Genomic DNA, 17,371 nt, shown 5'->3' on the forward strand with positions numbered 1-17,371 from the left:
CACCGATCAAATACCATCCTAAAAGAGTATCTAGGGCCTGTAGAAGGCTAGAGACCCAAGAGAGCTGTAACTTAGCTTACAGTGCCCTCTTGTGTCATGTTGCACTAAAGCCGCAACATGATAGAAGAAACTACAGGAAACAGCGTTCCCCGGTACTGACTGTCTTAAGGGCATGTCAGTTTCCCCGTAAGAAGGAGCGAAAGCCCAGAGGAGTGCAGCAGAAGGCTGCACTTCTCTGGCAAAGTCAAGAACAAGGTGCAAAACAACAGCAAAAAGTTTAGGGGTTGCCACATGGAAGGAAAATTACCTACAATTACGAAATCTTTCCTAACACTCGCCCCTCCCAGACTATGGACAGGGGGAACTAATCCACCCCTGGATGAGTCTCTTGTTCAGGTCGGTTAAACATTCTGGACAACCCATCAGCATTGCTATGTTGGACACCTGGCCTATGCTCAATAGTGAAGTCGAAGCCTTGTAGACTTATGGACCACCTAAGCAACTTTGGATTCTCCCCCTTCATGTTCATTAGCCACTTTAACGGCTTATGGTCAGTCTGCACAGTGAAGTGGGTCCCATAGAGGTAGGGCCTCAGCTTCCTTAGGGCCCACACAACAGAGAAACATTCTTTCTCTACCGTGGACCATCTGAGCTCTCTGTCCTTAAGCTGGCGACTAATAAAACCGATAGGGTGTTCCTTACCCTTCTCATCTACTTGTGATAGTACAGCTCCTATCCCAGTGTCAGAGGCATCCGTCTGCACGATAAAAGGTCTTTGATAATCAGGGGCCCTGAGGACAGGGGCCTGGCACAAGGAGTCTTTTAAGCCATTGAAGGCCTTCTCACACTCGTCGGTCCAAGTTACCTTCTTGGGCTTCTTCGGAGTTGTGAGGGCAGTCAGAGGAGCAGCTATGGTACCATAGTCTGCCACAAAATTGCGGTAATACCCCGTGAGTCCTAAAAAGGCTCTCACTTGGGTTTGCGTAGTGGGGATAGGCCAGTCTTGTACTGCTTGTACCTGACTTAGTAGAGGCTGTCTCCTCCCTCCACCTACTTCATGTCCAAGGTAAACCACTGAGCCTTGTCCATTTTGGTGAGGGGCCACTCGGACACCCTCAAAAGAGCTAACTGAAGGACTGCTTGGGAACAGGTCGGGGAGAGGTTCAGACTCCTCTTCCTCAATGTCTGAAGCCAATAGCAGTGCTGCGATTTCGACGCTTGGGTCGAAAGCCTTCAGCCTATTCACGTGAAACACTTTTAGAGCCTGTCCAGGCCTTCCAAGGTCCACTGAATAGTTAACCTCACCCAGGGGCTCCACCACTGGGTAAGGGCCTGACCAGTTGTCCTGAAAAGCTCGAGGCCTTAAGGGATTCATGATCAGGACTTGCTGACCAAGTGTAAAGTTGATGAGGGAAGCTTTCTGGTCGTACCAATGTTTCACCAGCGCTTGTCCTGCCTTCAATTTATCACTAGCCAAGCCCATCAGAAGTACCATCCGTTTTCTGAGCCCTAGCACATAATCAACTACATTGGTAGTAACAGGGGGAGTGGGCATCTCCCATCCCTCTTTGACGATGGCTAAGGGTCCCCGTAAGGGATGACCGAACAGAAGTTCGAAGGGGCTGAAGCCAACACCCTCCTGTGGTACCTCTCGGTAGGCAAACAGTAAGCATGAAACAAGAAGATCCCATTTTCTTCTCTGAGGCTCATCCAGAGCCCCAATCACGCTCTTTAACGTCCTGTTGAAACGCCCCCCCAGACCATTGGTCTGGGGGTGGTATGCAGAAGAGAACCTGTAGGTGACCCCACATTCTTTCCACATAGCCTGCCTATACTTCGACATAAAGTTGCTGCCATGATCCGACACAACTTCTTTAGGGAAGCCAACCCTAGTAAATATGCCGAGTAAAGCTTCTGCAACTGACTTGGCAGTTACAGTTGTCAATGGGATGGCCTCAGGATACCTGGTTGCATGGTCGACCAGCACCAGGATAAACCTATTGCCCGAGGATGTTTGCGGGTCAAGGGGACCAACCATGTCGATCCCTACCCTTTCAAATGGTACCCCCACAACTGGGAGCGGTACCAACGGAGCTTGGATTGTCGCGCCAACCTTACCAGACAACTGGCAGGCGGCACAACTCCTGCAGTGACTTTCTACTTGCTCCCCCATCTTGGGCCAGTAGAAGTGCATGGATAACCTTTGCTTGGTCCTCCTCATACCAAGGTGACCAGCAAGGGGAACGACATGCGCCAACTGCAGGAGGAAGGGCCTAACAGCAAGGGGAACCACCAACCTCCTATGGTCTCCTCCTGTAGACTCTGTGGGCTCACTATACAGGAGTCCACCTTCCTGGTAAATCCTATGCATCCCAGGAGGTTCACCCTCAAGCTGGGAGCAGGCCTGTCTCCTTAGGCCTTCCAGAGATGGGCACTCACGTTGGCCTTTACTGAATTCGTCCCTATCAGGACCTCCTTCAACTAACAAGTCTTTTAGTTCAGGATGATCGTTGGGGTCGAATACTTCAGGCATCGCCACCTCCTCGTCAGGCCCGGGCGATTGACCAACTTCCTCCACCGCAGTGGTAGGCGAGCTCGGGGGAATATTCTCTTTCCCTCGTTTTGACTTGTAGACTCCTTTCGCCTTGGGTTTCCCCTTTGGCTGGGGCGGCGTATTGGACTTGGCCAATGCTGCCCGTGCGTGAGACCGTGTGTAGGGTCTTTCGGCAGTGTCTCCTACGAGCCCTAAAGCTCTGAGATCATTACCCAACAAGACCTTTCCCGGGACGTTTCTCTGAATGCTCACTGGAATCCTGACTGCTGTACCATTTAAAGTAAGATTTACAGGTATTACTGGAAACATACGGAGGGGGCCGTCAGCCAACTTAGTGGGCATCAGAGTAGCTCTGGCAACTTCCTCTGAGTCTACCAAGGTAGAATCCACTACAGTGCGACTGCACCCACTATCCCTAAGAGCTGGAGTATCCACTCCATTGATCAGCACACTGTCTTTACAGTAGTGCTTGGTATTATCCGGAATCCTAGCATAAGCCTCTGCGACTTTAGGCTCCCAGGAACCCAGGGACACTAAAACTACCTCAGCCTCTATTCCGCTGGGAAATGAGTCTGAGGAGAAGGATGCTCCTGTAATCTCTTCTTCCTCGTAGGAGGAGAAGGCCAGATTAGCGGAGTGGACCCCCAAAGGTCTAACCTTACAACGGGGATCCCCCTTCACGTGGTCAGTTGCTCCACAAGAAAAACAAGCCCCAGTGGGTCTGTTTACGTAGGGAGGCTTATTGTAACCAGAGTTCTGTATCAGAGGCTGACCTCCACTGCCCTGTGAGTTCTCTTGTGTCTTACCCTTGTTTTTCTTTTTGTGGCCCTTATGGGAAGAAGATTTAGCAGATTCCCCACCCTCCATATCGTTGGACTTTTTCCCTTCCTCCTGCTTACCAGGATGAGTTTTGTCCTTATGGGACACTCGATGTGACACCCATAAGTCTGCTGCAATGGCCAGCTTCTTAGGATCTATCTCCTTCGAATCGGCCAAATGCTGCTTAAGCTCCGGGGAAGAAGAAGCAAAAATATGTTCCAGCATGACAAGATTTATCATGCCTTCGAAGGTAGAAACCTTATAACCTTCGACCCAGCCAGTTAAGTTTTTCAAGGATTCAGCGACATAAGATACCCAAGTACCACCTTCCTTTTTCTTATACTCTCGAAAACGCTTTAAATATTGGGCCGGAGTCTTCCCAAACTTTAAAATGAGAGTTTGCTTTAACATTGCGAAATCAGCTCGCTCAGCCTTCGACATTTCCATAATGGCACTACAGCCAGAATGGGGCAATCTACTGAGCAACCACGCAATCTTATCAGCATTGTCAACTTCTTGAACCTCGCATGCATACTCAAACGCATTCAGCCAGTCCATAATGTCATTCCTTTCCTCATACACACTGAGCAAATCTTTCGGAAACCGTGGATGAGAGGAAGCCCCAGACCCATGTCCAGGACCCTTGGACCCATTTGCAACCTGAAGCTTGGCCAGTTCCAACTGGTGATCCCTGTCCTTCTGTTTTTCTGCCTGTTCGATTTTTAGTTTGGCTATGCTGAATTCAAGCTCCTGCTGCCTAAACCGCAGCTCTTGCTTCTTGAATTCAAGCATAGCATCCCCATCAACACTGGCAGAGGAAACATTAGACATCACATCCTCCCTGTCCTCGTGGTCGCGATGGATCAGTGCAGCGGCAGAACCGTCGGTTCTACCAGTGAGAGCAGCCCCACCACCTTCTGCACTGTCCTCAGAAGTTATAGCGTCAAGCTGCGCTTCTTGCCACGCCACGATTCTCTGGATCATTTCCAATTTTGTGCCTTGAGAGGAAACACCTCTCTCCGCACACATCTTCTTCAATGTTTCTGATTTGGAAGCATTTAAAGTTAACAAGGTATTTGTTTCCATACTGTTTGATAGGACTATGGCCTTTTTAAAGTTATACCACAACAATTCACTACGTGTACTGGTTGGAATAACCTGAAATGCCCCAGTTCGTGCGCAACACTGGATCCCTTCAGTCGTATCCCACCGCTGTACACCAATTTGTTAAGACGGATTTCTGAACTCTGTCCTGGTGGCGCAGAAGTTCAGAAGGCCAACCTAATTACTTGGAACAGGGTAACCTCTGGACGAGCCAGACCAATCAAGGTAGCGATCGCGGCGGTCAAGACTAGGTCTCAAGAGGGGTGAGGGTGACTGAAAGCCCGCAATGAGCACACAACGCAAGAGCGCTTACAAACTACTCCAAACAGTTGTTATATCAAAAATAGATACACATTTATTTTAAGGCCTTTAAAACAATGACCGTAGCGAGAAAATCACAATATCACAATATTAAACCAACACATACCATATCAACACAATATATATACAAATACACAGTCGCAAGCGTTTAAAGCACGAAATATGTAGTCCACCTGAAAGGAAAGGAAAACAGGCAGTGCGATAACGCTTTAGACTCAGTTCGCCTTCAGAGGCACCTAACTAGATGGAAGTCCGAGCCCTGCGAAGAGTGGAGCCTTGTGCTCAAAGTACCTGCCACGCCGGTGCCAACGGGCAAAAGGGGAAGCTCTTCGGAGGAAGTCAGGCAGTTCGGGTTAGTGCACAGCAGAAGGAGAACAGGTTCCGCAACTCAAGCGCAGCCTCCACAGCGGGCAGAAGCAGAGCGCGAGTACGGCCAAAAGGGTGCTGTTTTTACACAGCAGGGAAAAGCAATGGGATACTGCAGGAGGGCGACCAGATCCTAGCTAAACTACTCACCGGTCCCCGAAGCAAGCAGACCCAGGCTTCTCCACGTTAGTTTCAGCAGCTGGCAGGTTCAGAAGAGCAGGGAACGCCTCGTAGTCGTGTAGAGCAAAAAGACGTCCCAATCGACGAAACCAGCACAGTTTGTTGCCGCAGCAGGACAACGGAGCGGCCGTGTGTATTCGAGCCAAATGTACACTCCTCCCTTCAGACTTGGGAACGCCAAGTGTACGAAGCGTGGGAGAGTGACAAGGACTCGGAATACAACGCAACCTGGCGGCGGTTACAGAGCAGGACTCCCTTGTAAGCTGGTCAGTCAACTGGATGGCCCAGAGACACTTCCGAAGGCTTACTTGGCAGGAGATGATGAAGTCGCCGGGAATAGCTGTTCCTGCTATTCCAAAGGTCGAAGCACCAGTACAGGCCTTCTGGTTCGATCCAAGGAGGAAAGGGTTTCACAGGACGACAGCAGTGCAAAGGAGGATTCCTTCAGCGGGTCACCAGCGATTCCTCGGTCCAGCCTCTTGGTTGCAGGATACTTGGCTCCTGTATTCCTTCGTTCGTGAGAACTCAGGAGATCGACATGGTAGTGGTGTTTCCAGCCCCCTCTTATCCACGGTTCCCTTCGCGCCAAAACGGAGGGGAGCCAATGGGAGATTCGCTCATCAACACACACACCATAGGTGGACCAATCACGGACCACGGTGGTCCCAGGCATTCACACTACCCTAGACTCTCTGGCACCCAGGATGTGTATTGGGACCAGACATCCCAGCCCACACCCTGGAGGCACACAAAAGACATGTAGAAGCCCGCGAAAGCAACCACGTTTCTCGGGAAAGTACATGCCCAAATAAGGAAGGCCCCGGGTCGCTCGACCTGGGGAAGGTGAAGGGAGCAAGACGGTCAGTGGACAAGACAAAGGAGCCTCGTGTTCTGGCCATTTTGGGAGCCAGGCCACCATTTTGGGTTCAGTGCGAAAAACGTGCTCAGAACGCCAAAAGGAGCTCAAAATAAACAAAACGATCGCTTCCACCATTCGAGTCCCTGAATGACTTGCACCGATCAAATACCATCCTAAAAGAGTATCTAGGGCCTGTAGAAGGCTAGAGACCCAAGAGAGCTGTAACTTAGCTTACAGTGCCCTCTTGTGTCATGTTGCACTAAAGCCGCAACATGATAGAAGAAACTACGGGAAACAGCGTTCCCCGGTACTGACTGTCTTAAGGGCATGTCAGTTTCCCCGTAAGAAGGAGCGAAAGCCCAGAGGAGTGCAGCAGAAGGCTGCACTTCTCTGGCAAAGTCAAGAACAAGGTGCAAAACAACAGCAAAAAGTTTAGGGGTTGCCACATGGAAGGAAAATTACCTACAATTACGAAATCTTTCCTAACAAAGACATATCCTTGTAATTGACAATGTTGCAATGTCTCAGCTTTTACCCCTGCTACATTACTAGAGTGCCTACTGAATATACATTCTGCATTTTCTGTTTTTTCCCAGGGTGGGTTTTTGTATGTGTTTGTATAGTCTGTTATATTATAAATAACAGACTATACAAACACATACAATGTTATATACTATCACTATACTATCACATACTGTTATATAGTGTGTGCTTATTAAATTATTTATATTTTTATAAAACCATGATTGGACATTACTTTATTTTGTACTGGTGTACTATTTATGTTTGGGTTGCTAATGCTATCACATGCACACCCCTTCAAAGAGTGTAGCCTGACCATGGCCAAGGTTACTACAGTAGGTGAAGGAGGTATATCTATTGACTAAGCCTGTTTCACCTTTATGATTGGGCTCACTGTTTGTAGTAGTGTACGGGCTCAGCATTGCTCTAGCCACTACTCACCTCTCTACTCGGACCGGACAGCAGTTGTTTAAATCACAGAGGCCTACCTGTTTGTGTCGAATGAGATATCTCAAAGAACACATCAAGTACAATGTTCTACCCAAATGTGATGCCAGTCACAAGTCTTTGCAGCTGGCTAAGGTAATTAGATGTACAGGAGCAGAAGGAGAATTATGAGTGGACAAGAAAAGCCTGGACCTTTCCCAACCGAGACAGGTCCATGTGTGATGAGGGACACAGGCCATACAACTGGGACAATCCAGTACCCCTTACCTGGGACTTTTAGCCCAATTGATATATAGACATTATGTAAGGATTATTCTTTGTCAGAAGAGACAGAATTTAGAGGTCTTGTGGAGTGCAAGTTAACCAGGAATGGGCCGTATCTGAAAAGGGATGTGGGTGCAAACTGATACACAAGTACAACAATCTGTTGTCTGATCTATTTTTAAACCTATGAACTGGTTAAAAATGTACTTTGAAATGCCTTGATAATTAGCTCTTCTACTTATATTATATTTATTTTCTTATAGGAATAGGAAACAGAAGCACGTGGACCTGTGGTGAAAATCAAACCTGTCAAGATAACCAAGTGAAAGTGCATCGCAAGTCTGGTTCCATCTCGCAAGCCTGTTCGCTGTCAGCAGCTTACAATATGAGGGACGCCATTCTGCTGCTGACACTTCTTGGAATTGCAAAGCTGAGTTCTTGTCACTCCATCAGCACAGCCATACCCAATTCTCGACAGCCCAAGAGGAGTCATACTAGCCCCCTCCGGATGAAGCGTGGCTGGGTCTGGAATCAATTCTATGTCTTGGAGGAACAGGAAATTACCACGCCTTTGCATGTTGGCCAGGTAACTGAAGAGTGGGCATTTGGTAAACGCGTGTTGATATGTTAACGTCCTGATCTCTAACTTGCACTCAGGATAGGACAAGCTGGGAGATAGAGCATTGATGAGAAGCAATCACACTGCCCTGCCCTCTAAGGAAATAGTGCTGCCCTGTAGGAAATGGCACTCTGTTATGAGACTTTCACTGAGAAGTCAATCACAATCCCCACCGTCTGCTCGAGAATGGTCGGTGTGCAGCACAAAAGTGTCGTTGTTGATCTCTGCATGACTCCTGGTGGGAACGATATGCATCTTTATGTACTAGTGTGTTGCACCACGATCTAAAGCCTAGACATATATGTTATATACCTTATGAGGGTATTTCCACATTTCATCGTATTATAAGAAGGTAGGGCAAGTGTTGGAAATAACTTGCCTTGACACGTGCACATGACTGCAATAGTGCATGTAGAACAGACCAGGTGAATGCACTGATGATATTTTGGGTGGTTAGTATATTATTTATTTGTTCCCTTCTGTAAATGCATGCATGCACATGTACTGATGTGAGGCTAGTCCTCCGATGTACTTCCGAGTCCCTGTCCAGTGAGATTCTGATCTGTGTCTCCACACCACTTGGTGTCCTGCCCCGGAACGTGGTGTGTGGTGACATCCTCGGCGTTCAGCTCGTAGTCTCTGTGAAGCTTTAATGGAAGAAGGGGTTAGAGGTAGATGGAGGAGTAACATGTAACGGATGTAGCTGTCTCTTCTCCTGCATTGAGGCGCTGCTCAAGGGGGTATTTCTGGAGTGATTGATTTACTTCCAAGCCTTGCAAAATTCGTGTAGTCTCTCTTCAAGACAAAACAACTTCCCTTTGCTGAATTTCCACATGTTGCAGCATGTAAACGCTTCCTTGAGATTGGCTATCAGAAACGTTTTAAACTCATATTGCAGATGCTTCTGAAAGGGCATTTCATGGTATTTTGGACATCAGCAGAGGATTATTATAACGGGGTCAAATGCAATACCCTGATGAAAGCATGCAGATCATTTTCTTGTTATAGGCTTGCTGTGACATCACTACTGACCTGCGATAAGAGAGCAATATCACTATTGGTCTGTATTCAGTTATTACTCTTCGGTTGTGGCATCACAATGGCCCTGATTTACAGAAAGTTTTGCAAGGCGCATAAACAATTTGCGCCCAAAAAAGAATCTATGTGTCGCGCAAACTATATTCACTGATTTAGAGATCGGCCTCTGTGCAGCTTCCCAGCTCTGTGTGCCATGTCTGCATGCCCTGCACGAGGCTTGAGGATATCACCATTGCAAAATCCAGGAAGGGGGGTGGAATATGAAAACGTCCTCACTAAAGTACAGAAATGTGGAATAACATGGGCATGGGGCAGGGAGGCACCGTGCAAATGTACAAACACTCCCCATGAAGTGCAAATAAACCCATATTTACAGATTCAATTGTGCATCAGCAGTAACTAAAAAGGGTACAAATCTGACGCCACCCGTGACCAGGTGCAAGGTGAAACTGCGCCATGAAATCCCAGGTTTCAAAACCACCATGCAATTGTAGAGAAACGTCACCAGCAGGCCCATTCCTGCATTGCTCGCATACCTACTGCTTCATGAAAGGAGGAGGAGAAGGAGGAAGAGGGCCAGGATCTACCATACACGCACAGCAATATTTGGCATGCCTGATGAGGAATATATGGCACATACTGCTTCCCCCATGTCATCCTTCAATTGGTCAGGGAGTGGGAGAATGACCTTGTGTCCCCAACTATGCACTCACAGCTAATACCACCCTTGGTGAAAATCCTAACTGCCCTCCACTTCCTGGCCAGAGCCATTGTTGGGGACATTTCACTGCCTCAAACAGGTCCTGTGCTGCTTCATAGCATGTGTGCACAGCTACATAGACATGCCATGCAACGTGCAGACAAGGCAAAGAGCGGCTCAACAATTCTATGCAGTTCCCAGTTCCCAAAGACAATTGGGACAATTGGGACAATTGATTGCACACATGTTGCACTACAACGTCCACGAGCCACAGAACAAATACATAGGAAATGAAAGAAATTGGCATTCGCTGATTGTGCAGACCATCTGTGATGCAAGGGGACAAATTATGCATGTGAATGCAAATTACCCTGGATGCACCCTCAAAAGCTATATATTACACCATTCCCCCATCCACCAGGCACTGGCATTGGGGAATGTTCAGCAACAAGTGGTTCATTGGTGAGTATCAACCCGCAAACACACAACAACACACTGATTGTGGGTCACATCCAATACATACCAGTATAGCATCACATACCATAAACAAATTGGATTTAAGTCATTTACAGGTGACACTGCATACTCCCTATCACCATTCCTGATGACACCTATCCAAAATCCCAACACACCACCAGAGGCCTGCTAGAATGCAGCCCACATTGCCAGCAGAGGCATAATCGACCGCACATTTGGAGTGCTGAAATCACGGTTCCACTGCCTGGACCATTCAGGTGGAGTATTGTTGTATGCACCAGTTGTGTCAAGTAAAATCATAGTGGAATGTTGCATCTTGCATAATATAGCCACATGTCTTGGCATACCAATAGTGGTGCACAAGGGGTTGTGCCCACATCCACTGGCAGTACCCATATTATTAGCAGGCCAAAGGGTGAGGGGCCAGCACTTACGAAATAAGCTTGTCCACACATACTTCAAATTAATTACATCCAGTGTGAAAGTCTCACCATAGCCACATTCCCGATGGGCTTCATTGATGAAACATGGCATGTACAGTTGGGCCATAAACAACAGCCTGAGAATGGCAATCCAGGGTGGACATCTGGTGCGTGCCTCATACTCAAAAATCCACACATATTCTCCATCACTCACACAAACATACAAATACAGATAACAGGGTCATTTGGCTACACAGATCCACTAAGAAAGTAACATGGACATGACCCATTGATCAATGTCAAACTAAGAGCATGGCACACCATCACATATTGAGCCACATCCATTACCCGTTTCTGATGCATGAACCCTCATTAAGTGCATTGTAAATGACTGATTGTATCTCTGATAATAAGAATTTACAATTGAAATGCAACTAAAAGCGTATCCCCTCCCCTGGGGGAGGGGTCACAGGCTCGGGCGGGGTGCAAGGTGCCAGTGCAGTGGGAGAACTGCTAGCTGCAGGCATCAGCTGTCCAAGACTGGCTGGGGCCAGCATGAAGCCTGCTCATGCACAACAATGCAAGCACAGCGGGTGGCCAGTGGGGGTGGGCCAGCTCCTTATCATACTTGGTGGCCTGGGGGTCCTCTGTAGTGTCATGTGACTAAAGGTGCCTCCATGGGCACCCTCTCGGGAGCTGCTCATAGGGCATTCGGGTCCTAGAGCCACGGTGCTAGAGGGGCAATACTCTATCAGGACAGTGGGCTGCAGGGCCAGTGAGCATTGCCAGAGTAGGTGGTTCGCATGACACTGGTCAGGAAATCAGCACACAGGGTGGACTTGGCCCGGCACTCATCGAACAAAATACAGCATAACTCGCACATCATGAACATTCAAAAATGTAAAAAATCTAAATACAGCTGCTGCATTTCACAGAAAATGTCCTCCCTACGTGGAAGGTCAGACCCAGGTGTGCAGGATGCGCATGCATGTTGGAGTGGCTACTTGACACCTCACAATTCATTGTATGGCTGCAAGACTCACAGGACATGACAGATAACCCAGCAACACACAAAGTGGTCATCGTATGGCACAGGACCAGGAACATGTGCACAAAAGCACCCTCAGTGGAAAGACATCGACCCGCATGCTGCAGAGGCCAAAACGTCTACAATCATGTACATTGTACCACTTCCATGTCCCTAGATTGTGACAATCACCCGCATATCAGTAGATTGACACCTACATGCACAACCCTACTTGTGCCACATTAGGACACTACTGGAATGCATAGATCTACAAACATGCAAATTGGTCACTGTGTACTCCCTACCCTTGTGTAACTGCTGTTGTGCTGTGTAGCCTTCACCACCTCCACTTAACCATGTCTCTCCTCATTTGTGTAAAGAGTGACAGTATCTAATAGACGGAATGGGGAATAGGAGAGAAGGAGAAGGACATGGATGAATTCACAAAGTGGGTGTGAGCTGACTGTGCAAAGTGACCTGAAATGACAATAGATACAGATTCAGTAGAGGGCAAGGACCCTGTCACACATACTCCACATATAATGCACTTCATGGGTCAACACAATGTTTACCAGAATGTCTGATCATGTCCCTCGGTGAATTAGCATGTCAGTTATCATCACTGAACATGGCAGCACGTACATGCCACCTGGAGTATCATTAGCAACGTCCCATTTGAAGTGAACAAACTACATCAGGAGCATCATGGCAATGTCTGTCGGACAAAGAAAAGTAGTCCACCTCGGACAGCAAAAACAAAATATCAAATAAAAAACCAGCACACTGTGAACATAGTCAGCGGGGGCATGAGAAAGTGTTATGGTAAGGTGAGAAGCAACATAAGAATGTTGTGAATGGAAAGATAACAGAGCATCACTTGCAAGAGGCCTTGCTAAGACCCACTCTGTCGATCATCATGGGATAGGGCCCTGGCCACGCAAGGCCAATGACTGGTCCTCTTGTGCGCTGCTGGACGTGACACAGCAGCATGGAAACGTCCACCAATTACAATCAGGTCCTTGTGACTCTCCTTGAATGCCTCCTTCATGTATGCTCTTGTTGCATCCATCTAGATGTCGATAGTGTCCCTCAGGGAGGACATCTCAAGATGGTGACGCTCTGTTGAGGCCTCCGACTGCTCATTTAGGGTTACACCCAAGTCTGTCATCTCCTGCCTGCACTTCTCCCTTGAGGCCTTCATCACCTCATGTAGGCATTGCCTCAAGGCAGAGATCTCCCCACTCAACAGTCAGTATTCTGTGTATCACCTCCCTATCAAAGCGGGAAGCAGGCATACTTCCCCCACGTGTGTGTGGCTGACGAAACCAATATGAGGCAGTGCGTCCCTGTCTGAGTGAGCACTCTGGCATGGGCTGTGGGTCAACATGCATCCCACACCCAGTACACACCTCTGCTGCCTCCAGGATGGGTGTGGGCAACATTGCAGGCCCAGTGCCTTCAGAAGAAGCATAGCTTCTCACTGGCAGGGGCACAGTCTCCTGCCCCCCCTCAGGCTCAGTTGCTTCCAAGATCTCACAGAGAAACATAGGGTTGGGACTGCTGAGTGGTGGTTGTTCCACCATCTGCCTCAATATGCCTGAAACATCTGCATCATCATCCTCCTCTGATGATGCCTGTTCAGGCATGCTGAGGATGGTCTGCAACAATAGTGGGTTCTCACCAATCACAGCAGCTGGCCCGCTGCTGGTGTCTGGTTGCACATCCCCTGGGAACTCCTCTGCCACCTGCTCACCTTCTGCTACGCATATGCCTCATATGTAATGCACGCAGAACATAAGGACCATCTACACATGCATCAGACTCACACAATGGCCATGTACACTTGTTCTACATCCATGCTGACTCTAGAAGAAGCACCATGCCACCCTAAACACCCCATATAGGACATACACCATGGCAGTGTTAACTGGATGAGTAAGGAAAGGGATATCCATGCAACTTGGACAGGTCACAAAAACAATCAGGACGTACATGGAGCACACTGAAAGTGGCCTGCAGATATCAGCAACACATATTCTGGTGATGCAAGTGCAATGTTCCATTCAAGCAGAGATCATAATTTGTCCCAATAAGTCATAGCAGTCATGTCATTGCCAGCAGGACTGGATGTGCTTTGCAGAATGTGCATGTTGGTGTCAGTATTCACACATGTGAGCAGCATGATGTAGCCACATTCCCAGGGGAAGAACCAAATGGATGTTAAGGCTGCAGAGGCAAAAGGCAGGGCAACAAATCGTAGGCTTGGTATATGTTGGCAATGCAAAATGTCATAGACAATGGAACATGCAAGTAGGGAAAATATGCAGGCACGAGTAGGAAACGGAAGCACAGCAGCATTCAACTCAGTGGGGAAAGGCAATGCCATGGTTACAGGCAGCTCCCCTGCAAAGGTAAAAGTCAAGGGCATAGCAAGTGCCAAATACAAACATGCATCCTGAGCATGTCTGCCAACGCCCGACATGGATATCACCTGGGTGCACTTACATGGACAAAAGAGTATGGACACTCTAAATGCACGAGAAATATGATAAGACATGCCTATGCTGTCTGTTGCCAGCATAAGGGCTCCAGTGAATGTGAACCCCTGTACATTGTGCTGGTAGTGCACCCCTTCCTAGGACACCTTCTGACCAGAGCAGTGAATGGTTAACAAATGCATGACCAATTGCTAGTATATGAGCCAAATGAGTGCCCCCAGCCTTGAGAGTACACTCCACGGAGGCATGATACTGATACTGTGTGCAATGACATGTGTCATGCAGAAAGTATAAATGTTGCCAGGTAGGCAATGCACTCACAAATACACTTGTAAATTGCTGTGAAATGACCATCATGCATGCAACAGTCACATTGGATATCATGTGGACAGGGCACACATGTATGTATAGCCTGAATGGAAATGCCCTGACATGAATCCTCCTGGGCAACATGAATACACTCATCCATTATCATGCACAGTGCTGTCATGACCCCATGTATCAGTCACACATGTCACTTACCTGCTGCAAGTCCATATGCATTGTAGCCTTCCATGCCAACAACCTGTTCACTCGTAATGAGTCCAGAGACAACTTCCTCAAAAGGGGTGAGCTCCTTAACATGTGGAGACCCACCACCAGTGGCCGGTGCATAGGACACATTTACACTAAGTTTTTCTTTGGTATGCCTGATGAGGTCGTCCATCCTCTTATGAATTTCTGGTGCTGTGTACTTCTCATCCCCACAGAAATTAACTAAATCAGTGACCTCCTGCCACTTATGCTTCCGCTGGACCAGTGTTTGGGTGCTGCCAGCTCATGTGTAGAGCACTGACTGGTGCTCATCCACATAGTCTGTGAGGATTTGCAACTGCTCCTCAGTGAATTTCTTCTTCTTTCTCTGCCCCTTCTCAGGGACCGGTGGCTGTCTCTAGACCCTGGGAGTTCCAGTGGCCCTTTCAACTACAGTGCTGCTGCCAATCTATGCCTGTGGTGCACCCCAGCACAAGGTGGTGATTGTGTCTTCCTGGCACGTTTTGCTGGTGGTTCACACCTCTTCACTGGTCTCCCAGCCCTGTCAGTTCCCCTCTCATCCATGATAGGGGTGATGCAGATGATTTGCAGCACAAATCTTGCTGGTTTGCACTTGTGCCATGTGTACTCAGGTACCGCCTGTCATGCCAAATTCCGATGTACTCCATGTCCACAGGCCTAGCTTGAATAACCAGCTGTTGCTGCCACAGCCCTCTGCCTGTTTCCTGTTTCTGCTCTAGCTTAGCTTGACCTCACCCTCCTACCATTCCTCCAGTGTACAGTCCTAGGTCTTTTTGCTGAACACTGCCATTGCCTCATCTGGACACCAACACTGCATCGCTGCTCCCCAGTACAGGTAAGTGATGGAATTGTCAAAGGGGAGCCAGTGGGTCTGTGGCTGCATCCAAGTAGGTGGGAGTGGAATGGCGGCACTTATGGGTATGGGGAACTGCTGTTGGGGCACAGTGCGTGGCACCTCGGTGCCTTTCTATGGTTTGCTATGTACATATGGCATGGTTACTGTTGCATTGCATAATAATCAATATCCACTTGTAGCATCATGCCTATGGAAGCCATTACTGCAGTTTGTGTGTTTGCAAGTTGCTTAAGGTGGTAACGCTGCTGGGCCATGTACAGCTTGTCGTTGTGTGTGCATGTGTGTGTGTCTGTCCATGCCTGGGTGCCACTTATGACATTGTTAGTGCCTGATTGTCCATGCCCAGCTGAATATGTATTTGGCCATGGATGATGCAAAATGTGCCAGAAGCATTAATGAGCCTTTGAACAGTGGGCACGGCCTGTAGGGAGAAAACAGGGTAGTGGTACGGTGTACCAATGACATATTTTACACTTCCATCTCCGTTACAGGTGCATTCCAGCCAAAATTCCAAGCCACCTGCATCAGCTGCTGAATGTCTGCCACCTCTACCAGCACCTCCATGGTTGCAAGGATGAGGGCTGCTAACTTCTGAGGGACAGAAGTTGCAATCCCGGGGTAACAGGTGCTCTGCACTACTACGGCCTCTTCCACCCAGAGCAAAAACTTGGGGTTGTTGGATGTACGAGGATCTCCCAGGAGATTGTTGCTGCTGTGAATGTTGAGGGAATAGCCATCCATACCCCAGAGAACATTAAGAAAAGGTGGGATGACATGAGGATCCAGAGCCAGAAAAGGCCAGGGCAGCCATTCAGGCAGGACCCAGTGCAGCGGTGCACTCTGGCAGGTGCAATCAGATTTGCCTCCCCACATCAGGATCCTGCAGAGGGTGAACCTGTCTCTTCAAGCCCAGGTCCTCAAAGTGCAGGCCCAGATCCAAGCTGCAGGTGAGTCCACACTGTCAGATGGGGCTGAATGGGTATGCCATGTGTAGAGGATGCATGTTGGAAGGACGCTCTTCGATGTACGTGCAATGTAGTGTAACGTAATGTGGCATGCCATTTTGTTCTGATGCCACTGGCATGGCTTATAAGTGTTGTGTCCATGGTGCATGCAAGGTTCCAGACTGTGTGGGTCCTATGGGGGGAGGGCCTGAGGAGGGTGTGCAAGGAGGGTCCTTGTATTCCGCTTTGCCCTTGAAGAGTTACATGATGGTTTCAATTGTGCTGGGTCATCAGTTACAGGACAGGGGATATTCACCCTTCAGTTTCACTTCCCATTTGTCTTTTGACTGATGGACAAATGTGGTGCAATTCATGGGTGAGGGCCCAGGCCGCCATCTCCGTTATAGGATGTGTGTTTGCTTTTGGGGGATTTGAGGACTGGGGTATCACATCTGGTGCAGGGTCATTGTGTGTTGGTGGCTGATGTGCTACCTGGGAGAGGTTTTTGAGCCCTGGATGGGCATTGATTGAGATGGCTGTTGGATAGATGACTCGCCTGGAGGCTGTGGGAGTCTATAGAGGAAAGCAGGGAGTCTGCCAGGCCCAGTGTTCTCCTGTCCGTGTACCATAGTTGGAAGCGGGGGGATGGTCGGTGTATGGTGAGCTATGTCGGTGTTGATAGTGCAATGAAGATGGCTGCGTATCTTGCCAATGTGCTACAGTCACCATAAATGCCACATCCATGTGCCCAGTTGGCCCTGGTAACTATTGTGCCATTCGAGTGGTGACTGCTCATTCT

The 17,371-nt window shown here is 48.5% G+C and overlaps 1 protein-coding gene across 1 annotated transcript in view; it reads left to right on the forward strand.

The window, feature by feature from the left end:
* LOC138497369 (cadherin-7-like) overlaps positions 1 to 17,371 on the forward strand; it is a 1,579,032-nt gene that overhangs the window by 301,304 nt on the left and 1,260,357 nt on the right. The window contains exon 2 of the mRNA XM_069620790.1: positions 7,700 to 8,022. Within this exon, the coding sequence (XP_069476891.1) occupies positions 7,822 to 8,022 (201 nt within the window). The 5' untranslated portion in view covers positions 7,700 to 7,821. The remainder of the gene's footprint in view (positions 1 to 7,699; positions 8,023 to 17,371) is intronic.

This window comes from Ambystoma mexicanum, chromosome 5q (assembly GCF_040938575.1).
Source record: "Ambystoma mexicanum isolate Mex_15411 chromosome 5q, UKY_AmexF1_1, whole genome shotgun sequence".
In the NCBI taxonomy this organism is placed as follows: domain Eukaryota; kingdom Metazoa; phylum Chordata; class Amphibia; order Caudata; family Ambystomatidae; genus Ambystoma; species Ambystoma mexicanum.